General features: G+C 39.2%; 1 protein-coding gene across 7 annotated transcripts in view; it reads left to right on the plus strand.

Annotated features, from left to right (window-relative positions):
- Window positions 1–8,284, plus strand: part of LOC149818589 (GCN5-related N-acetyltransferase 5, chloroplastic-like) — a 28,967-nt gene extending 20,683 nt beyond the window's left edge. The window contains exons 2-3 of one of the 7 annotated variants that reach the window (XM_089985973.1): window positions 2,336–2,652; window positions 8,077–8,282. In XM_089985973.1, the coding sequence (XP_089842099.1) occupies window positions 2,336–2,579 (244 nt within the window). In that variant the 3' untranslated portion in view covers window positions 2,580–2,652; window positions 8,077–8,282. The other 6 variants (XM_089985972.1, XM_089985974.1, XM_089985971.1 and 3 more) reach the window with 6 other exon arrangements.
- The last annotated feature ends 16,038 nt before the right edge of the window (window positions 8,285–24,322 follow it).

Consider the following 24,322-nt stretch of genomic DNA (forward strand, 5'->3'; position numbering starts at 1 on the left):
TTTGTATACGATATAGTCATACATAACCAGTTCAGCTCAACAAATAACATCCTGTTAACAATTACAAGTAATTTACTGGTTTGATATGTATGCAGGTTAACAGTTTTGTTTTATGCAATCCAACCATTGTGTGCAACTATTCTGCCCCTACGAATCAAATGCCCAGTCATTGTATATGATACTTAGCATAGAAAAATTATTGCTACTAAATAATTATGAACCTATGTTGTGCATCCAAACCCCATTATAATTCAGTCCTTCCATTCTGTGTGAAAAGCCACAGCCAACAGACCATACCAACGTGGTGATGGTCAGTGCCTCTGCCCTTTTTTTCTTTTTTTTTTTGTATATTGGGGACAGACCACCAGCGCCCCAACTGGGCCTCCTGCTACCAACCACCATTCATGGCCATTGGTGTTTCCAAGACTTACATTAGCCGCACTGTATATATCCATGTGCAGGGCATCAATCATAAATATGTGGAGTAAAATCCCCATTATTCAGTTCTATCACAATGGAGGGTCCAAAGCTTATATTTGAAACCCTTGTGATGGTGGACTCACCACCCATGCTGGTAATGCCATGATGGGGCGTTAACCATTGTTGGGATCACAGGACCATGATCAACCACTCACAAATAACATGCCACTTACCTCTTCGAAGCTTCAACTGGCAAAAATGTTGGTTTCTTCTTCCTGTTGGAGCTGTCACCCACACACCTTGATAATGGGAGTTCACGCCGTCCAACAGTGGGGGTCGACCACCACCGTGAGAGAGGGAAAGGAAAAACGTTGAGAGAGAGAGAGAGAGAGAGAGAGAGAGAGAGAGAGAGAGAGAGAGAGAGAGTAGCCGTCTCCTCCTTTTCATCCAATTTAATTTTCTTCCCTATTTAGGGAGTTTTTTTTTATTTTCAAAAAGATCAAACCTCAAGCCCACATTTTGTGTGGTTTGTTTAGAAACTTCCAAGATTGCCCATTTTACCTCTTTAGCAAAGTGTTTTTCCAAGGTTGCTTTATGGGTACCCCCACCACATTTGGGGGGATTTCCCATATTTCTTGGAAAAGGGGAAGCACAAAGGCCAACTTCCACATGTTTATTGTGGGAGGGGGTCTAGAAAGTAGGGGTTTAACTCACCCACGATTTTCCCTTTCTTTATTTTTTTTTTCAAAGAAAAATTTTAACTTTTGTGTGTAAAAAGAAAAATTTGTGCACATGGGGTTTTGAACTTGGGTTTTCAACCTAAGGGGTAACGAGCCCCACCAGTTGTGCTACATTGCTTTTCGTTGCAAAGTGTGTGGATTAAATTGTATTTAACCCTTTCAGTTTCGTTCCGGATTTCATGAAAAAACAATGTTTTTTTCATTTCAATGTGGGCGCTCCGAGGTTTTGAACTTGGGTTGTGGCTCCACACAACCATGCGTCCTACCACTACACCCCACCATCACTTGGTGTTTACTTTTGCAAGAAAATTCTATCTATGTCATATTTGGACGTTTTTTCTTTTTGATGGATTTTTTTCATCTTCAAGTGGATTTTTCACCCGTTGGTTCTAAACTTGCCCTCTCTTACCTTAAATGTGTTTCGGATCTGACGCTATTATCCCGAAACCATTTAGTTTACCATTGGGTCCCGTGAACCGAGTTAGATTATCGGATCTTGCCAAGATCCGGATCCAAATACCAATTTTGAGGGTTTGTTACCGGTTTCGTTCTAGAAACCTAAAATCATCAAGAATTGTATTGCTTAGCATAAAATCTCACTATTTCACATAAATGCTCCACTTTTATTCATTTAGAATTTTGTAAATTTCACGGGTTTTACAAATTGGTTACTTGATTTTTGCGTTTATGAGTTGTTTTGTTGTTATTTGTTTTCTTCCATAATATATTCTTGAGTGGTTTTAACAAAAACATGCATACAAGGGACTCTTATCTGGCTTCTTTCGTTGTCCTTTATTTTATGACCAAGTTATGATGCCACAGCATGGGCCCCTGGGTGAACCAATGTTGAACTAAGATTCCATCTCTAATCACCAATTCGATCCCTGGTGTCATGTGTTCAATATCAACTTTAAAACAGATTCCTCATCCACGGTTTGGAATTATTAACTGTTGTACAAAACGTAGGCTTTGTACATACCGGATACTAGAAGACATGAATTCTTATTAGCATTATTCATGTGAGTAGTCAGAACTGATGGCCATCCAAAAAGGGCAACATCAGATGTGTTTGCAGAGTACTTTGGAATAAGAAAGTTGGGATTTTCCCTTTCTCTGTGGAGGTTTCTGAAAATCAGTGGGCCTTTAATCTGACTGTAAAATTTTCTTCTTGTCAGAAGAGGAATTGGTCGTCATCTGTTGAAGGCTTCAGAGGAACTTGTACCTCAGTTGGGAGCCACCGAGATATACTTGCATTGCAGACTGATTGATACTGCTGCTCTTAGCATGTATTCTAAGGCTGATTATAATGTTGTCCGAACAGATAGCATCTTTTCCTTGTTGAGTTTTCAGCGCCGCAAACACTTGATGTACAAGCGACTGCCCACCCCTACTAATTCACAACTTGTGGATCCAGTGTAGATTCCTTTCTCATGAATCTCTTAATATATCATGAAGGTGGTAAACTGATTCACGAGTTACAAAATAATTGAAGGTAAGAGAAATTTTGACTTCATTTTTTTGCAGCCAATAATGCACTGCTAGTTCCAATGTTTGTGGTGTATCTAATGCTGAAATGTGTCTCCATCTGGTTAATTCTGGCTGGCCTCTTTTTTCATGGCTGGTGGCATGTCAAACTTAAACCACCTTCATATTCTAGATTAGTTTCATCAGTTCCCACTACTCTGTATATAATTCATCAAAATGACGGAACCCCTTTGGCATGATCCCGCTCCGGACCCTAAAGATGGGATGTCTCCTTCTCCTTATGACATGAAGTGAATCATGAAGAAAATGGCAAAAAGGTAGTATCTGAGTAATGACCCTGACTTCCTGTTTTCTTGTTCTAGTAAGAAGCAAGTGGACTCCGGTCAAGCATTGGTTGAACCATAACAGGTTGATATCATGCTACATAGGTTTTCTGACCTCCCTCTTAACCGGTCAAAGGGCCTCTCATTCGGGCTATGCCTACTCAAGCTTTAGGGAGCTTTTTTTTTCCTAATGCAAGAGTTCTTCTTCCTTCATTTGCCATTATCTCTTTTGATGATAGACTGTATTTGAGACTGGGCTACTATGTCACATGGGTGTGGGTGCGGGGGTGCGGCAATATATATATATATATATATATATATATATATATATATATATATATATATATATATATATATATATATATATATAATTTTTAAGTTTTATCAGTTATCAGTTACAAAAAAATGTTTTAATGAGCCATTCGCAGTTTCACAGTCTGAATTAGTTCATACTTACACATGCATGGCTTAATCTTTGAGACAAGCATATAACTAGTGGCAGGATTCCGACATTGAAAATATGAGTGCAGGAAGGAGAGCTGTTTCGACTCCCCACCTGAGCCAACATATACCGAACATCCGAAAGCCCACATAGCGGCAAGGGAACCAACAACGACAAAACACTGCAGTGTGGCCTGCCAAACCGCATGTCCAAGCCCTCTGGAAGATGCACAAAGAACCTTGCAGTTGAGCCGTTAGCACCGAGTAGGGACACGATTCCACTGGGGCAAAGGGAAAGCAAACATAGAGACCCAAAAAAGCACAAGCTGTGCGCACGGAGACCCCGACGTTCTAAGAAGGAGAGAGGGAAGACAGAGAGGAGAGGAGGAGAGCAGAGGGAGTCGGGGGCATACTTGGAGTGGTCGGTGGCAGCGTCAGGGTTGACGGAGAGCAGAGGGAGTCAGAGAGGAGACGAAAGGGGGGGCTCGGCCCCTCCACTGCCGACCCAACAAGAGAGCGAGAGGGAGTAGGGGGGGGCTCGGCCACTCTCCTGCCGACCCAACAAGAGAGCGAAAGGGAGCAGGGGGGGGCTCGGCCTCTCCCCTGCCGACCCAACAAGAGAGCGAGAGAGTAGGGGGGGCTCGGCCCCTCCCCTGCCGACCCAACAAGAGAGCGAGAGGGTACTTGCGACGAGGGAGAGGAGGAGGTGGAGTCGGGCTCCCCTGCGAGACATCGGGAGGAGAGGAGGCGAGCGAGAGAGCGGAGCTGCACGGGAGAGGAGAGGAGAGGATCAGGGCAAAAAAAATTTACCCTAATCCTCTTTCGTAGCCCCTTTTGATCGGGCAACAGATTTTTTTTTTTACGTTTGAAAATTGGACGAAAATGACCCTGTGTGCGTTGACCACACCCAGGGTTGCGTTGACCGCACTAGGTGTCGCACCCGCACGTGCACCTGCGTCACGTCGACGTGGGTGCGGCACCTGCTTTGCCGAGTCCCTGTGACTTAGCTGGGCCACTGACCAGCTAGTCAATCTGTCAAGATAAGTGTGACTACTGAGTGGGATTCTGTTGTGATGATTTATAGCCTTTTTGTTGATAAGTGCAACTATCAGGAAATTATCAAATGATTTGAAATTTAGTTTCAGGCTCATCATGGTCACCTGAATCTAAAAAATGAACTGGTGATTAACAAACGATCTACTTGGTCAATCTAACAGGTGCATTTGGATAGGAAGAAACTGGATTGTCTCAGAAGGGTAAACTTGTTCAGGAGAACCTGCCACTCCATGCTCCAGATAAACAAGGAGAGGAAGAAGCTATCGAACCAGAAGTAGGAATGAAAGTTCCCTATCTAGTGGAAAATAGATGATTCCGTGACTGTAGGCTAGGGGATGTTATCTGAATTTCATCTACTTGCATGCTGTAGTCTAAAAAGATGTATTAACCTTGCAGATGCTTTCATTAATAAGATCCAACATATTTTAGGATTGTTTTACCTGATGTTTGTAGTGTGGAAACAAACAGGGGCCGCAGGTGTCCTGCCAAAATGGAGCTTGGGTCGCCATTCTTTGGGACAAAAGAGTTGCACCCTAGGAAGTGCAATCAAGACACAATGGTCCAGGAGGAGTTGTCCTCCACCATTGTGTCCAGATAGTCAAAGGCCACCTAAGGGAATTCACATGACATCTCATTGCCATGTTAATACTTAATTGCTATTGAAGATGAAAGCAACTTTGTTTGACTCCCAACACAGTTTGTTTTCCTCCTAGTGAAATGAAATATATGTTTTGGTGGCTATTCTAGCCAATCCTTGAGAATCAAGGGTTCTTGAAACATAATTAGGATATGGGTCATTGAATATTGGTAGCTTTTTCAGTACAAATGTTTCCCCTCTATGAACATTCTTTAGTTGACTGAAGTTACTACCGTATGGCAAGCTGAATTTGTTGCCATGCGGATGTTTTTGACCTAGTAAGTACTTTTATGTCATAATACTAGGTAATAAATTATATTAAAATTGTATTGACCACACCGACAAACACGTGTACATACTTGTGCATGCATCAATGGACTTGGTAATAAATTATGCATGTATGTCACATTTATCTTGGATGAAGATTGTGGGATTTTACTGGCGCCTTCAGCCATTGGAAATTTGAGATTAGATCTCACAAATATCTGAGTTAGTGGAAAGGTGCTTCCTTCCCTCCTCTTCTTCTTTATTATTATTATTATTTTTTTTTTCTCTTTTGGATAGTTAACATAGGGTTACCCTCAGTGTGATTTTGAACTGAAGATTAGTTGATTAAATGGTGCAATTCTAACTGGTGCAGCTATGTTATGACTTTTCATTTTCTACAATCTCCTTTTCAGATGCTTTTAACAGTAATTGGTGGGGGTGTTTACAGGTTCTACTAATACTTACAGATTTTCAGGTTCATAGGGATAGAGTTTCTCCATTCCTGTTTCAAAGGGATGATATTTGAAGAATTGTCTAATGATGTTGAAGTAGATATTGGTTTTTCACTTGAACATCTCCTTTGTTGCAATGAGTGCATGCATGCTATTCTTTATTAATCCATTACCATGGAAATGATCAGCGGAGATGCTAGGATTGAACTTTTTTGCACGGTGAAATTTGCTTGCTGCTTTTTTTGGCCTTTGTGAAATCATCGACTAAAGACACGAGGGTGCAAGAAACATGAAGATTCTTGCTTCAAGACTTGCTGTCATCCAACAACACAATTCAATAGATATGCACTTGTTAAAAGCGGCGCCTAGGCACCGCCTAGGTGCAAGGCCACCACCTAAGCTTGTTGGTCCAGGCAGTAAGGCCTTGTTTTCTTGCCTAGACTGCTTAGGCGGTGCTTAGGTTATAGGGACATGATTGTCATTTTTTTTTCTTCTTTCTCTTGCTCCAAATGTTTTTTCTTATCTTCTTTTCTTTTTTATGTTCTTATTCTTTTCTTTTTTTCTTCTCCCTCCTCCTTTCACCCTTTCAGCTTTTTTTTTCTTCCTTTTTCCCTTTTTGTTCTTTACATGTATGCCTGTATTTTTCACACACACACACACGCACACACACACACACACACATACACACACATATATATATATATATATATATATATATATATATATATATATATATATATATATATATATATATATATATATATATATATATAATGTTTTATTTTATGTTCAATGCAATTTTATGAATTTTATGAATTTTGTGATATGTTACATTCAATTACATACCTCATTCATAGTTACAATCATATGTTTGTTATTAATTTTTTTTATTTATTGTAATATTTATGTTTTTCATGATGTTTTATTTTTTTTCTCACTTAGGCCAACTAATCCCGCCTAGGCCCCGACTAGTCCTTTTAGGGGTCTTCCACCTAGGCTCCAACTAGCGCTTTTGACAACTAAGGATAAGGATATGCATAAAACTTGTTCTCCATTTTATATGGGGTTTATGGTGAAGTTGAACCAGTCTTGGCTTATCCAAGACTGGGCACCAAGTTTTCAACCCATGTGTTCCGACAAGCCAGTTAAAGTCAATAAAAATATCTCCTAATTAGGGTTATATGGGCAAAATAAACTCTGCTTGACCTAATCACATGAATTCAAATTGCAAGTATGGGTTAGAGTGCCTTTGTTTCATGGGTAGGTTCCTAGTCGATATTTTTGCAGGCATAATGCAGATGTTTTAGTGCAAACAGCTCTTAACCACTAAGGAGCCGTTTGGATGATAGGGGCCAAAACCTGGTGTTTGTCCAGCCAGGTTTTGCCTCAAACCAGGTTATCGCCCAACCTGACTTGCCAAAAACCAGCCTTGTTGGGCTGTCCACAAAAAACCAAAAAAAAGTAAGAAAAAAAAGGTGGGGCGTTCCTCAGCCCGCCACAGGCTGGTGTCATCTGTGTTGGGGGATACCGGCCAGTGGCTGGCCAGAAAATGGATGGCCAGTCATTGATTTGAAAAAAATAAAAAAGGGGAATGTCTGGCTAGCTATTTCCCTGTCGATGGCTAGCCAGATCAAAAATGAAAAAAAAATGAAAAAATGGTCGGTGGGCCATTTTTTGGCCAGCCACCACCAAAACAAAAACGCAAAAAAAAAAAAAAAAACGAATGGTCGGCTGGGCATTTTTTGGCCAGTTGCCACAAAAAAACACAATTTTTTTTCAGCCATTTTCCGGCTGGTCACTAGTTGAAAAGTGCGGCTCGTACCGCCCAGCCGGAAGGTGGCCGAATTTATTTGTATTGAGAGAGAGAGAGAGAGAGAGGATGTGGGGGGCTTTTTTTTTAACCAAGTTTTGATGAGTCACCCAAACACATCAAAACTTGGTTTTTGGGTGTTATCCAACCAGTACCTAAAAGATTTTCTGATAATTATTTCAAGAATTGAGGTTTCTTATAGGCTCCACAAAGTTTAAGTGTGTAAAGCAATTGCTCAAGATAATCAAGTTGCTGCTAACTAGTTGGAGGATTGTATCTAGGAAATTGGTTCCTCCATTGTGTGATAACATAACTTGGTTCTTGATAAGGTGGATTATCAATTTGTTAATCTAGAAAAGAATTGATAAAGATAAGTTTCATATTCAGGACAAACTCATGGTACTGGTCTTAAACCATTTGCAAATTCTCTTGAATTACAAAACAGGAAAGGACGTGTGTATGAGGTTGTTTGGTTGGATATGCTAGAAGAATTGGAGTCAAAGTTTGTCATTTTTGTGTAATGTATCAACCTGATGGATGCAGAATGCATCTACAGTTCAGAAACATGAAATTAGTGAAACAGTTGCAACAACATGATTCACACTTTTCAAGTCCTTCACGGACTTGGATTCAGTCCCAACTGTTTGTTGTTGTTATATTGTACAAGTAGACAGTGTATGTTACATTTCAAAACAAGGAAGATGTGTATATAAGGTTGTTTGGTTGGATATGTTAAGAAGAATTGGTGTCAAAGTTTTAGTCATTCTTGTGTAATGTGTAATGTATCAACCTGATTCATTCCGAATGCATCATCTACAGTTCAGAGACATGAAATTAGTGAAACAATTGCGACAGCATAATTCACACTTTTCAAGTCCTTCACGGACTTGGATCCAGTCCCAACTGTTGTTATATTGTAAAAGTAGACAGTGTCTCACGTTTCAACTCAAGCAAGATGCATCAAATAACTCTTCTTAGCTTAAATTGTACAAAGCCTCTACATGCATTGTCCATATACAATGTTCAACACAAAAAATTAAAGATTCACAGAAGCAAAGCCCAATGCTTTTGAATTAATAATATCTTTTGGAGTTCTCTAACACAGTCTATCATCATTGGTCTCCCACTACTGTCAATACGTGTACATCGAGATGTAAGATTTGCATACATTGCAACAGATTCCAAAGTGTATAAACTCTTACTAATGTCGTGATCAATCACCTTAAACAGCTTCTTTCGGTCATTCAGCATGTGTCTAACCTGAACAATTTTCAGTCATCTTAAGGCATCTTTGAAGAAATCAGCTAGCGTGTTTTCTAAGATGCAAAGAAAAGTTGTACTTGTAATACGAAGCTTTGATCATTTGGTCTTTGGTTCATGTCCACTGCTCTTCGGTTTGTCAACAGCTCCAGAAGAACTATTCCAAATGCATATACATCATTCCGTATCGTAAGTTTTCCTGTCTGGAACAACATGAAAACCAATGAGAACTAAAAGATTCTAAAGGCGCCAAATCACGCTGTATAGAAGTTTTATCAAGCCCACTAATCTAAACATTTCATTAAGCTCCCAGAGGCTTTTAGGCATTGTATTTAAGCAGGAAAAACTCCTGTACAAATTTGTTACCTATGAAACTTTAACCAATCCACACTTTACAAACTGTAATGTTTTTTTTTTAGGCAAAGCAAGGAAAAGCCCGGGTGGGGCCCCACGACCACCGAACCGTATGTGACTCGTCTCTGAAACCTTCAGACACACCCGGGCACCGGTGGGGTTTGATCCGGTGCCTTCATCTCAGCACCCTCACAACCACCCCACTGGTTGTTCCAATTCTGGTTATCATAGTATTCTTATCCTGAATTATACTTTGGACATCCTTTGTTGAATGTAAAAGCTTTGATTATCTTTTCACTGACCTCAAAGAGTGAGCAGTATCTTTTGTAGCAGAAAACGATTATCCCCAGCATACCAGTTTGAACTTTGTTTGGTATACAAGAGAAAATATGATTTATTTCTACACTTTTTTTTTTGTTTATGGAGGGACGCCAGATCAATGGACCTCGAAGCTGAGGTGGAAGGGGTCACAACCATGGAAAGGTTTGGCGAAAGCTCTTTTTTTCGACAGAGAAAGCTGGGGTTAGACAGACCCCTACCAGTTATACAACTATACCATAGGGATTCGAACTTGCAACGTTCCAACACAAGGTGACGTTCCCTAACTGCTCCTGCCACAGAAGCGCAGCCCCCCCCCCCCCCCCCCCCCCCCCGTTGGTGGTTTGGTGAAAGCTCTTGCTACCTTCTATCGATTCATTGCTTGGGATGTGACCTCATCCCAAACCAAATGGACCATAACTAATTCAGGTTTGTTCTAAGGGGAATCTTGTTATCAGGCTTGCATGAAGGCCGGTGTGGATCTTTTGCCACAAGGTGTTTGTTATAGGGGGATCGAGTTCATTGGCTAGGGCTAGCTTTTTTTGCTTGGAACTTATTAATAGAAAAAATAATCACTCTTTGAACGCTTACAGGAAATGGGCATCCTAATAGATGGCCATTATGTGAAGATGTTGAACCTGCCACCCATCTTTTTGGTTCTGCAAAGTTTTTCAAGAAATGTTTATGACAGTATGGTTGGGCCTTCACCTAATAGTTGCACAACCTTCCTGATTTAGGAACTTAATCTTTTGACCTGATTCCTCTAAGCACTCTCCCAAGTGGAGGAGAGCCTTGAAATGGTGGATCACTTCGGCATGGGGGGTGGGTTTGGGAGGAACAAAACAACCAATTATTTCGGAAAAAGCGAGCCAATCTGGTGTCTATTGTTTTGTTTACTCAAGGGATGTCTTCTTCTCAACAAAAACGGTATGACCCAATTTAGATATATCTTGGATTGGTAAGAATAGGCTGGGGCCTTTTCAATCCCAGGAAATCAATCAGGAATGAGACTTTGATGTATTTTTCAGACTCATTCTGTGGATTTGTACTATATCTCAGAATTGACGAGATCTGTATCCAACCAGTTTGCAACCCATTCAAACAAAAGAAGAGAGATGAATTGCTCTATCTTGTTTTTTAACCCTTGGTAGGTTAATTACTTAAAACCTTCCTTCAGTTTTAGGGGAATGCCAAAAACCCCGACTACTTTGATCTTGGAAAAACCTCACAAGCTCCTTTTGCTTGCATGTTTGAGTCATCCTTTCATCTATATGTGGGCAATCAAGAACGTCCTGGAATGTTGAGAAAATAAAAACTGGGCATTAGTGTCTAAGCTACTTCTAAGTAGTGCCAGGAAACGAGATAAGCTGCTTGTAGCCTGGTTTATGTTCGATTCATTGAGCTCATTCAAACTCGTGAAATAGACTCAGCAAGCCAAACCCGAACGCCGCAGGGTGTTCAACTTGGCTTGGCTAGTATAAACTTGTTAATTAGTAAGAAATATATTCAACACAAATTTAAAACCATAGAATATAAATGGTTCAAGTGTTTGGATTGCAACCAATAAATTTGGAGTTCAAATCTTGTTGCTTTTTTTTTTCATGAAGAACAGGGAAACCACTCCAGAAACAAAGACCTAGTGGTGCTGGCTATGCATGCTGTACTTACTGTCGCTGTCCCAGTAGTGTAAACCTGTGCCCCCAGAGAGTCGCCTCACTTCGGCATAACGTAAGGGGTGATGCCTGTGGGAATGGAACCTTGACCGCCCGCCTAGCTGCCAAGCCCCCCTTCCACAGCATCAAATCTTGTTGCTTACAACTTTGAAGCAACACATTTATTTTATGACCTTGGATGGGGTAGGTTTATAGTTTACATTCTATTATTTTCAATTTTAAAATCTTTTTTTTTTTTTGTTAAACTAGCCAGCTCGACTCATCTAACTTGGGTTCGCCATGAGCTGAAGCTTGGCTTGGTTCACCACAAGAACAAGTTGAGATTGAACACCCTTAGTTTTGTTCGTTTGGCTCGTTTACCCGTCCCACTCCTAACACAGCATATGCAACTGTTGCTTTTTGTACCTTATGTCACTAATACTGCAGATGTTTTGGAAATATCAAGACTTTATTGTGTTTTTTCTGAAATAATAGTATAATGTCAAAAAAAAACATAATAATTTCAAAAATATATTGTTTTTCCAAAACTATTATGTTTTATCACAATATTTTTTGTATAGTTTTTATATTACTTATATGCCTTTAAATTTTTATGTACTCTGATGTTTTCAAGAGAAAATCCGTTTTTTTCCAAAGTATCATGAGATTTTTCCTCATTGAGATTTCTCCAAGAAGGAGATTTGTGGCACTGTTGGTACCTCATGTGAACCATGCCTTGATGATCCATTTACATTCGAAATGCACTTTTGCATTCCTCTGTTTGGAAGTCAGCAGTTGGTATGGGAAGTGAGGATTTTGTCTGGTGTGGAGTCAAACTCTTCTACCGATGGTCATTTGAGACAAAATGGTTGAGGAGAGAAGTTGAGTAGGTAGTTTGGATGTCTGTTTGCCAACAAAAGCTGAAGAGGTGGTATATGCCAATTCCCTTTTCACTTTTCCAACTTCTCAACTCCCTCGTAAACCCACTCCCAACTAGGGGTGGCAATTTCTGACACGACCCGCCAACCCGCCTCTTAGGCGGGTTCGGGTTGGGCTTAAGCCAACCCGTTTAATAAACGGGTCGACCCGCGTAACCCGTTTATTAAACAGGTCGGGTTCGGGTTGGGGGTACGCCAACCCGGCTGACCCGTTTAATAAACGGGTTAGGCGGGTGGGTCAACCCGCCAACCCGACCCGCCAACCTGCCTACCCGATCCGTCAACCCGCCAACCCGACCCGCCAACCTGACCCGCGAACCTGAAAACCCGTTTACCCGACCCAACCCATTTATTAAATGGGTTGGCGGGTCGTGTCGGGTTACCCGTTTATTAAACGGGTCGGGTTCGTGTTTGCCACAGCCGACCCGTTTAATAAACGGGTCGGGTTCGGGTTGAGGTATGCTGACCCGCCAACCCGACCCGATTGCCACCCCTACTCCCAACAGAGAATTCAGCTTGTGTTTAGATCAGAGGTGTTGGTTAGAAAAAAAAATAAACATAAATTGGAACATGCCAGTCCCCGTTTGGTAGCAATAATGAATTCCCAAATAAAAATTTAGGTTTTCTCTTCAGCAAACAGCAAGAATATGGCGAAAACATAATCTTTGGCAGAAAATTCTCAATTACATGTGGTCAGTGGGGTCTTGTGTCAAGCTGAAAGCTCAGGATCGAATCCTGTTGGCACATGGGGGCAGCTGATGCTTTATCACGGTTGGGACACGTAAGGCTGGGTGGTCATGTCTTTAGCTCGGAGTTTTACCTCACAAGAGTCTGGCCCATTAAGTGACTCGGTTCTGGGTGAAGGTTTTCCTTTGTCATAAAAAAAAACTCTCAACTGAAAATAGAGAAGGCCCATAAGGGCTTTGCCTTCCTGGTTAGGGAAGACCATGGTTTGTCTTTTGACATGACCATAATTTGAAATCCACTAAGTGTAGGGTCTCACAAATGGAACCCCAAGAACCACAAAAATGGTGAGCTCATTAAGACTATTTTATGTAATATAGTTATGTAATCTAATATTATTTAAAGGCTACTTTTAACATAATGTGCATGAGTTATGGATGGGGTTTCAGAACAAATGGGGCATTATCTCTAAGATTAACGGTGGAATGTATCCAATGCTCCATGGCTGCCTATATCATAAGACCATGGCAATGACATGGTAGAGAGTGCAAAAACTAAGCTCTAATGGAGGACTGTCAAAGCCCATGTTAGGAGAGGACTGAAATAGCTCAATGGTAGAACATGTGTTTTTCACAAGGTTAGAGGTTCAACCCCTCGTTCTAACGGACCTCATCGATACCGAATTTACGAACCCTTCCGGGTTCCAACACCAAGGATGTTTCTCGTACAAGGTCAAGTTGAGTGTACTCTCTGATAAGCAAGGGGTTTACCAACTGGAGGCCTGTCAATGTGCAGTCAGTGTTGGAAGATTTTTCCCTTGGTCTAGGAAAAAAAACTTGGAAATACAGAACTAAAAGCTGAGAATTCCAGATTATACAAGAAAAAATTAAGGAAACTAGAAACACACAACCCTCTCCCATTATGCAAATGTGAGACCAAGCAAAGCCTTTACATCCATCTAGTTGTCACAAAAGATCCGAACCAATTCAAGTTCATAACTTTGACATTTTTTTTCATAACAGAGCCGGGGAATTAGGGGCCCTTCCTTTTTACAAACAGCCTTTAAGCTAACCCAGACAGGCTAAAGGCCTGTTCAAACTACCAGACAATTATTCAACCACCCATATACCAGTGGGGTTCGAACTTGCGATGTCCCATCACATGGTGACTTGCACAAACTGCTCCTATCATATGGTTGGAGCCCCATTGGTTGATAACTTCAACATTTGTTTATGCAAGTTTCCATTATATAGGTAACTTATCTAAATTTCTTGTTAACCATATTGAAGGGACATCCTAGTGACACAAATAAAATGATCTGACACATTAAATCCTAAAAAGGCACATTACAATGCTCGATTGATTCAGTTCAATAGAAGTGATCCAATGATTGAGAAAGGCCATTCTTGAAGCCTGCAGATTTGGCATCCACGGGATATTAAAAATAATTGAAAATATCTTGAAAATAACTGAAACTTATCTCAATCAATTTCAAACTTCAATCCATCTAATTTTCTAGATCTCTCATCTATTTCTATGTCACAAAGATACGTCGACACGAGGACGTGATGCAGATTCGACTCACAAGTTCAAATTTTTTTTGAAAAATAGGACACCAGGACACAGTTTTTTTATTTTTTAATCCATTAAAAACTATTTTTGATATTTAAAAAATATTTTTTTATTCATTAAAAAATATTTAAATGAGTGTCCACGTGTTGGCTCATGTCATAGGGGACACACCACCAAAATTTGTTTGTCCCTGTGACATAGATCTGTTTATAGATGGAAAATTTTAGTTCTAACAGACTCGAACTTCCTATCTCTGACAAACCTTCTAATTAAGATAAGCTTATCTTAATCATAAGAATGGATCAGATACACAATGACCCAATATCTTAAAAAAATCTAAAAATAGAAAAAAGATCCAGGTGGGTACCCTATGGAACAGGATAGCATCCTGCTCCTGCTCTTTATGAGTCTTGGACATTACTACCAGGTCATGTGGCTGCATTCAATTCTATATCATGCTTAACTTTTGGTGTAATAAGTAATGCCACTACTTTTTGGTTAATGGGGACCCTACCATGTGACATTGACAGAAAATTCAACTTGGCAAATGGCCATCTTGTTTCCCAATGGTATACTTGAATGTTGGTAGTGCGGTGCACATGGTTGGAACATATAAGAAACGATTAGAAATTCAGAATGCATCCTACAATGAATGAAAAGACCAAGAGAAACTCTTCTACATGAAAAGGGAGTTCAGTGATGGTGATATGTCTTCCAAAGGCAAAGAACTATGAAGAGAGTGAACTATATACCCAACAGTAACATCTTCATCACGCTTGTTTTGGTTAAAACCGTGATTTCTCAGCCCGTGATTGCTGTTCACAAGTTCAAACCTGTGACCAACTTTCACAGGTTAAAAGGCCTCAATTTTCATAGTTAAAAGTACAGAATCACAGGCTAGATGTTCTCATGTTTGTGTAGATTGTGATAAAAAATCACAGATAGCTGAGAAAGTTCAAGAATCGTAAGGCAAAGCGCCCTTAGAAAATAAAATCTTTATTCATATTGGAGATGGAACAAGAAGGCAAAATGAGGGGAGTAAGGTATTCGTCTTAGTACACATGTAGGATATAGCTGTTACCATCAATTGTAGGTACAATTGATCATGTTTTTCATATATTTTTATACGTTTTTTTGGTTTTTGGTAGATCTAACCTTTAGGATGTGATCTATAATATCCATTTAGTGGGGATTGACATTTGGCTTTCCAAATTCTAACATTTGAACAGGTTTTTCTAACAATTCAAAAAATTGACCCGTCATAACTGTACCAAAATTTCATGATTTGACAAACAATTTTTTTGGTCCAAAAACATGATCCAAGTGTCCATCCCTAGCAAACCAACCATACTGAATACATCCACACATGTTATATTGAGTCTAAACAACTTGGACCAATAAGATCTTAGGTCAATTGTACCTACAATCCAAGTAATTATATATGCACACAAATGTTAGGAAACAACCCTTTGACCTACCGATGGATTGAAGAAACAAGCACAAAAAAAATAAAAGGAGAAAACATTCACACATGAAAATAATAATTTTACGTGGTTCTGCGAAAACTACCTACACCCATGACCGCATTGAGTCTTCTTCTTTTATTGATTAGAATTAAGGGTGTCAATGGGATTGGTTTACCTAGACCGACCCAAGCCAAATCCTACAGGGTCTGGGTATGATGATAAATAAGAAGACTCAATTAAGACTCGGGTCCAGACCTGAAGGTCTGATTATTACATGAAATCGAGTACAGTTTGTGAAATTTTATATCAGACCCGATCCCGACCCAAGTTCTAGGTCTGGACCTGATACCATACCTAAAAATCTGGTCTAAGTCTGGTTCCACCTGGGTTTGAACCAAACCCGACCCATTGGCACTCTTAATTGGGATATACAATATAGATGAAGATGCCTCCTTAAATAGGAGTCTATATGAGTTTTATATGGAGTCTATTAATGTTGTTGGATATAACAAGGAGTCTAGGGTAAAATTAAAGAACTACTTGAAACCCTCACCTTACGGGCAATTTGTAGATTTATATATGGGTAAAAAACATGACTCACACTACTCTAACAATCTCTCACTTGGAGATCGATTTTCTTTCAACAACTATACCTTGTTACTTCTCTCCTCACGCAATCCAGAATCTCGGTGTGATGCCTCTAACTACTATCTGTAAAGGCCAACTGAGATTGTGCACAACATCAACTTCTTTACAATAATTGTCTTGGTCAACATATATGTCGGGTTTTCTGATTCACTTATCTTCTCAAGTGACAATGCCTCATCAACTAACAAATCACGAATAAAGTGATACTTCATATGAATAAGATTTGTTCTGTCATGGAATATTGAATTCTTTGCCAGATAAATTGCACTTTGACTATCATAGAAAAAGTCATTATTGCTCTACTTTCTGTCAAACTCTTTTAAAAAATTATTCGAACAGATCATGTAACACCCCGATCTGGAACCTCAAGAGTTCGAGTTCGGTTGGTATTACTTCCCAAGGGGAAGAGTGCAAAGCTTACACAGAGAAAACGTGGCTAAAAAAAACTTTTCATTTTATTGCATAATCAACTTTTTCTTACAGTGTTCATCATTCATAACCAAAGAAAAACAATTACATTATTCTCAATGACAATGAAAGTAAAAATACCAATGCTCTGTTGAAGACGGAAAAAGTTGCTCACAAGTAATTGATCTAATGCCTGGAACTTACAGTTGTAATTAAACAAAAATTTGGGTGAGTCTACAACACAGTAAGAAACAATTAGAAGTAAATAAACAATCAATTTACAACTGTAGTGGGCTCTAAGCCCCTAGTCTTAATTTAGTTCTCGATACACCACACATGTTTGTATATTTTAATTACTCCATTATCATTCTCAAATATTCTCTCTCTCTCAACTATCACTAGGTTGGCTATACTGGTAATAGCTATTTATGAGCATAGCAATCCTGTAGAACACCCCAATTCTACATGTTGGCCAGACAATGAACCATACACTCCCAGTGGTCCCCGAACCACCAGGCACTGTAGTGAACTACCACGGGGACCCCACTGGTAGCTAGCCGGGAGGTCAAGCTCTCAATCTCGGCATGGTTCATGCTACATCCTAAACATGATTGTTATCAACCATCCATGATCCTCTAGAGTCCCAAACCAGTGTGAGTGAAATCCTAAGTCATAACTAAGTTCACACATTGAACAATATTCTTAACTTCAAAGTTCACTCATTCCCTCACGAGTGGTGTCATGACTAATCACAACAATCTCATTTTTAATCTCATGATGATGTTAGGACTCACACCTCTCTTACTTAGCACGCAATGATGTAGTGTCTCTACATCATTAAATCACCGGCGGCCCACTCTCCATGGTGGCTGCACTCTGGCCGCGAACCAGGTAGCCCTTGTCAAAGGTCGCCACTTCCGAGATTTAAGGGGTACTGCATGCTGAACTCTAAATATCCATTCATACCACATGAAATGAACTAAATGAGACTTTAATCCAAACTTAATCTCATCATAATGCATGATATTAATGATCAATTAGACATGCAATCATAAACACAATCGCCTTCTATCATGCATGATATATTAAAACTAACATGCATATCACAATAAACATGTATTTAAATTAACTCATAATGTCAAGCACAAAATTTATGCATGTCATGGTCTTACTCAAAACTATCATGCTAATCACATAACATCTATAACACTACGATAACAAGCAACGTGAAAAAGGTTTATTCACATCTAAAGTTACTTATAATATCCCTTACCTCAACTGCGGACATTGTGCTCTCTCCGACATCGAGTCTCACGAAGCTCTAACAATAGGATTTGGTCATTAAAGCAACATATTTAGATTAATTCACGAAACCTCTTACCAAAATACCCTTCCCGAATGGTTTCTGCATTACTAGTTTGACTGAATTTCATAAACCAATGAATTTCCCTCTTTAATACAAATCCAACACTCCAAACCTCACTCGATTATGAGTTTGGAGTGCGAAGATATGTTAATTTTATTGAAATGGATCTCAAGTATCCAAATGGATATCTTGGTACATTTCGGATTTTGGGGCAATTCGAGACTATCTTATGATCCAATTCTGATCTGGATCCAAATCCTGTATGTTTGGATTCAGTTCTAATACATAACTGGATCCAAAACTGTTTGACTGGATCCAAAAAGTCTGACTGGATCCAGAATAGTCAGACTGGATCCAGGACCGATTGACTGGGTCTGGACCTGCTTGACTGGATCCTGGATAGTCTGATTGGATCCAGATCTACCTGACTGGATCTAGGATAAACTAACTAGGTTCAGATCTGTCTGACTGGGTCTAGAACCGAGACTGATCCAGTCAGATCTAGACCCGGTTAATCTGGATCTAAGACAAGTCCAGATTGAATTGGGTTCGGACTGAAAACCCAGATCCAAACTCAATTGGTTCGGTTCGGACCTTGGTTCAACCGGATCGGTTCAAACTCGATTCGGTCTGAACCGGTTCTACTTGAACCAGAAATAACCAAACCGGTTTGGCTTGAACCGGTTCGACCCGAACTGGTTTGGCTTGAACCAGTTTGATCTAAACCGGTTCGGCTTGAACCGATTCGATCTGAACCAGTTCACTCAGTACACCTGACCCGGTTCGGTTTGGGTGCAATCCGGACCGACTCGGTTCGGTCTGGGTCGCACCCAGGCCGAACCGGCCTCTTTTTTTTTTTAAAGGACTCGGTCTGGGTCGTACCCAGACCGACCCGGTTCGGTCCGGGTGCCCGAACCGAACCGGTCCCCCCACTAAAAAGGGCGGAAGGGGTTGTGCCCCTTCCGATCTCAGGTGCAGAGGGTCGGCCTTTGCCGACCCTCTCTCTGCACCCACCAGCCTGGGTCGGCCTACGGTGTCGGTCGATCGCCGGGGCCGGCCGACCCCTCTCTCTTTCTCTGTCTAATTTTTTTTTTTCTTTTTCTGAAACTCGCCGGCAGCCATGGCTGCCGGCCCTCTGTGCTCCAAACAGGAAAGAGGAGCGAAGAAGAAGATAGAGAAGGTGGCTTACCTCACTGTCGTTGCCGCCGTCGCCGGTAAGTCCTCCTCTCTCTCTCGCTCCCCTTCTCTCTCTGTCTCTCCCTCTGCCGCTCGATGCAATGCGGTGGAGGGAGGCTGCGTGAGGGCTTTTATAGCCCTCACGCAGGGTGAGGATAACCCTCACCCCCACGGATTTTGGGGGGTGAGGTTTATCCTCACCCCCTCCCGTTACGCGGTTTCCCCTTTGGGGAAACCGCTGTGTTTTTTGTTTTTTTTAATAAATTTTTTTATGCTTATCCCCTCCGGCGACTTTGCCGAAGGGGGTTTTATAGATCATCTCTTTGCCGGCTTCAGTAACAAGAACATATTTAGCTTTAGTGGTGGAGAGAGCCACAATCTTCTGTAATTGAGAGACCCAACTTATAACAGTGTCACTCAAAGTATAGACATAACATGTAGTATTTTTACGATTGTCAACATCACCACCTAAATATGCATTAATAAAGCCTTGCAAAATCATGTTACTTTTGTCAAAACAAAGTGTCATGTCTATGGTACCTCTCAAGTATCGAAAGATTCACTTTACAACTTCTCAATGTTGCTTCCCTAGATATATCATGTACCTGCTTATGGCTCTCACTGCTTGAGCTATGTTTGGTTTGATATAAACCATAGCATAGTTCAAGTTGCCAACTACTGCAGCGTATTAAACTTTGGACATATACTCATAGTCCTTATCTGACTTGGGTGATTGCACTTTAGATAATTTGAAATGACTTACCAAAGAAGTACTTACGGGTTTTGCATCCTGCAACTGAAACTTGCTTAACACCTTTTCAATATGATCTGCATGAGACAACTTCAAAGCGCCAACTTCACAATCTCGAGAAATTCTCATCCCAAGTATTTTCTTTGCAGCTCCTAGATTCTTCATTGTAAACTCCTTCAATAATTGAAGCTTCAACTTATTGATTTTTTGAATGTTAGATCTTACAATGTCCATATCATCTACATACAAAAGCAAAATAATATAGCAATCATCAAACCTCTTAATGTAACAACAATGGTCCATTTGAGATCTCATGAATCGATGGTTACACATGAATCCATCAAACTTCTTATACCAATGTATGAAAGGCTTGCTTCAAGTCATATAAGCTTTTATTTAGCTTGCACGTAAGTTCTTCCTTACTTTGCACTGCAAACCCTTCTGATTGCACCAGGTAGATGTCTTCTTCGAGATCACTTTGAAGAAAAACAATTTTTACATTTAACTACTCTAAATGCAAGTTTTAGCAACAATGATACTTAATACAAGCCTGATTATTGCTAATTTAATCACAGAAAAAAATCTCAATGTAATCAATACTTTATTTTTATTGAAAACCTTTCACAACCAGCCTTGCTTTGTATCTCTTGCTACCATTAAGTTCTTCCTTGATTCGATAAACCCATTTGTTATAAAGTGTCTTTTTGTTCATTGGCAGTTAGGTCAGAACTCATGTCTGATTTGCATGTAGTGAATTCATCTCTTCTTCCATGACTAGATCATTGGAGAGAATTATTAATCTACATTGCTTCACTAAAATATTCCATCTCACTACCATCAGCCAATAACAAGTAATGTAAAGAAGACAAATATAGCTTAGTAGGTTTAAATTCTCTAGATGATCTTCTCGGCTGAATATCAGGTATGCTAAGTTCTGGTTGTGACACAATATTTTCAGAATTCTTTTAAACTCTCCTTGTCACATCATATTCAGATATCTTCAACAATTCAACTTGTGCACTTTTTCCTACATTATCGGATTCTGCAATAATTCTATCTTTGTACAAAATATTTTCATTAAATATAAATCTCTCCTTATAAATGTTTTGTTCTAATCATCCCATAACCGATATCCAATAACAAATATTTTCTGGACTTTGGATCCAACTTATCCTTGTCATCAGAATCTATATACACATATGAAACACAACAAAAAAACTTTTAAATGTGACATATTGATCTCTTTGCTTGTTCACGCTTCCTCTGATAGTTAAAAGTCCAAAGGAAGAGAAGGCCATTGGTTAATCAAGTAAGTTGTTGTGCTCACTACTTTAACCCAAAATATTTTGGGTAATCCAAGAGCTATCATCATGCTTCTGTCTCATTTATTCAAGCTTTTGTTCATACGTTCAATGGTTGTATTCCATTGTGGTGTTCTTGAAACTATTTTTTCCATACAAATACCACCATACAAAACTTATTAAATTCTTTACTATTATACTTGTCCATATTATCAGACCTCAAACACTTTATTTTTACTCCTGATTCATTTTCAACTTGACTTTTTCACTTTTTAAAAATAGAGAATACATTAGATTTATTTTGAGCAAATAAATTTATACATTTCGAGTAGAGTCATTAATAAAGGTAACATAGTAGCATGAGCCTCTAAGCGATGGTACAAGAGAAGGACCCCATATGTTTGTATGCACACGGTCCATTTTTTTTGTCTTCGATATCCTTCCAGTCTTCGAGAAACTAACCATTTTCTATTTTTCAAAAATATAGTTCTCACAAAGACCAACATCCACCGACTTCAAGCTAGATAGTTTCTCTTTTGATGAAAATATCTTCATCCAATTCTCACTCATATGCCCGAGTCTATAGTGCCAGACTTCGATGTTGATGGTTTCTCGTACATGTTTGAGAGCGTCTTCAAGAGAGCATCCATGATATTCTTATTTTTTTATGTTGATCACAATATTTCGATGCAATGTCAATCGAATAACTCACAATGCTTGTCTGTTCAACAAATCTCAACCTTCTTGCTTCATAACTGTTGGCTTGATTCCAATAAAGGGTTGATGCAACTTTTTTTAATACAAATAGTCTTCGATTTGCATCTTTCAGAAACCAAAGTCCTTTCCATTGAACCTGTCGATATTCACCTCTCCTTCATCTTCTGTCATCGCTCCCACTTTTTCCTCTGAACTGAAGCTCTGATACCAAGTTGTTAGGGAATGGTCCTTTGACCTACCGATGAATCGAAAAAACAAGCACAAAAAAAAAATAATCACATAAAAATAAAAAATTTACATGGTTCGACAAAAACTACCTACATCCACAACCACATTGAGCCTTCTTCTTTTATTGATTGTGATACGCAATACAGAGGATGGTGTCTCCTTAAATGGGAGGAGTCTACGAGTTTTACATGGAGTCTATAGTGTTGTTGAATACAAGAGTCTAGAGTAAAATTATAGAACTATCCTCCCAAAAAATTTACCTCAGTAGCTACCATCCTCGAAATCCCCACCTTACGAGTAGGGAGCCCATCCTCTTGCAACCCCGATCAACTTACCATGAAGTTGGATCCACATAAATTGTGAATTTATATCGAGGTAGAAAACAAACTTAACACTCCTCCAACAACAAATATTCGATAGTTCAGAAAATCACAATGGAAAAAAACAATTGTTTGCACAAAAAAGACCCAACCATAGCAGAAAACCTAACTAAAATATCAAAATTATTGAAACCAAGAGAGAAAGATATTTATTCTTGGTCCAAACCCATTGGATGAAACAAAAATAAGCAAACGATACATGGCAGATGATTTATGGCCAAAGAGAAACGACAACTAAAAAGTAACATCTCATAATCAATCACAATTATTTCTTTATTCTGTTGGAAAAGATTATTATCATTACATGAAAGCACAAACACAATTTTACATGATTAATGCACGTAACTAACTCTACCTGTTCTAGTATCATTAGCTTTTTGGTAAAGCTGCACCTTTACAGATTGGTTTCTTTCTAATGGATCCATCTGATTCAGTTTTACTTAAAAAAACACCAAAAAAAACATTACCATATATTGCAAACCCTATGCACGTGGTCCAAAAGTTATGAAAACTCCAGTTCATGGTGCCCATAACTGTAAGGCAGCATAATGTTGTTGATATGACATACAAATCACATATCGTGACTCAAATATATATTACCCCATGTGGTTATGATAGTAACTTTAACTTAACGGAAAGAAGAAAAACGGTACACTTTTTTAAACTTCAAATGATGTTTTCCTTTAATTTCCATGTTGTATATAAGTTTAGTTATTTGATCAACAGTTATCAGATAAAAAATGCCTCGTTTTTCAAGCATCTATTTTTTTTTTTTTTGATAAGCAAGCTGGGGTTAGGCTGACCCCTACCAGAACAACAGCCGCCACATGTGGCAGATAGAGGGCTTTGATCCTGGTCCTTCAACTTGACACAGGAACCCCGCTTACCACATGCATTTTTGTTTTTTTTTATAGGCAAGCTGGGGTTAGGCAGACCCCTACCAAATATCTCTTAAGCCCATCTGGCAGAGGGATTCGAACCTGGGCCTTCAGCTTGGCACAGGACCCCGCTTACCACATGGGATACCACCTCGGTGGTTTCAAGCATCTATTTTTTGCTTTTGAATATTTCCTATAGTTTTCTCCTCAGAAAAAAACTACTACTTCCTATAGTTTGAATCCAAATCCAGATATAACCCATAATTTGAAACTATCATGAATTTAATGTGACATTTTAATGGGTGTTATTCACCAGTTAAAAACAAGATATTTTCAAAATAATTCCTATTTTCAAAAATATCACTTTTTAATGACTTAAAATAATGTTTAAAAACATCTTTTTGCAATTTTTATATTATTTATATGTTTACTATACGTGGCTATATATATTATGTATGTACTGTATATTTTTAATATACAGATATTTTCCTGAGAAAACGCATATATTTGAAAATATAGTGAGGCTTTCCTAAAAACAAGATTTTTGACAATGATTTAAACTTTCTCTATGGAATTTTTTACATTATATTTTAT

This window comes from Nuphar pumila, chromosome 13 (genome assembly GCF_984573655.1).
Source record: "Nuphar pumila chromosome 13, dmNupPumi1.hap1.1, whole genome shotgun sequence".
Classification (NCBI taxonomy): Eukaryota; Viridiplantae; Streptophyta; class Magnoliopsida; order Nymphaeales; family Nymphaeaceae; genus Nuphar; species Nuphar pumila.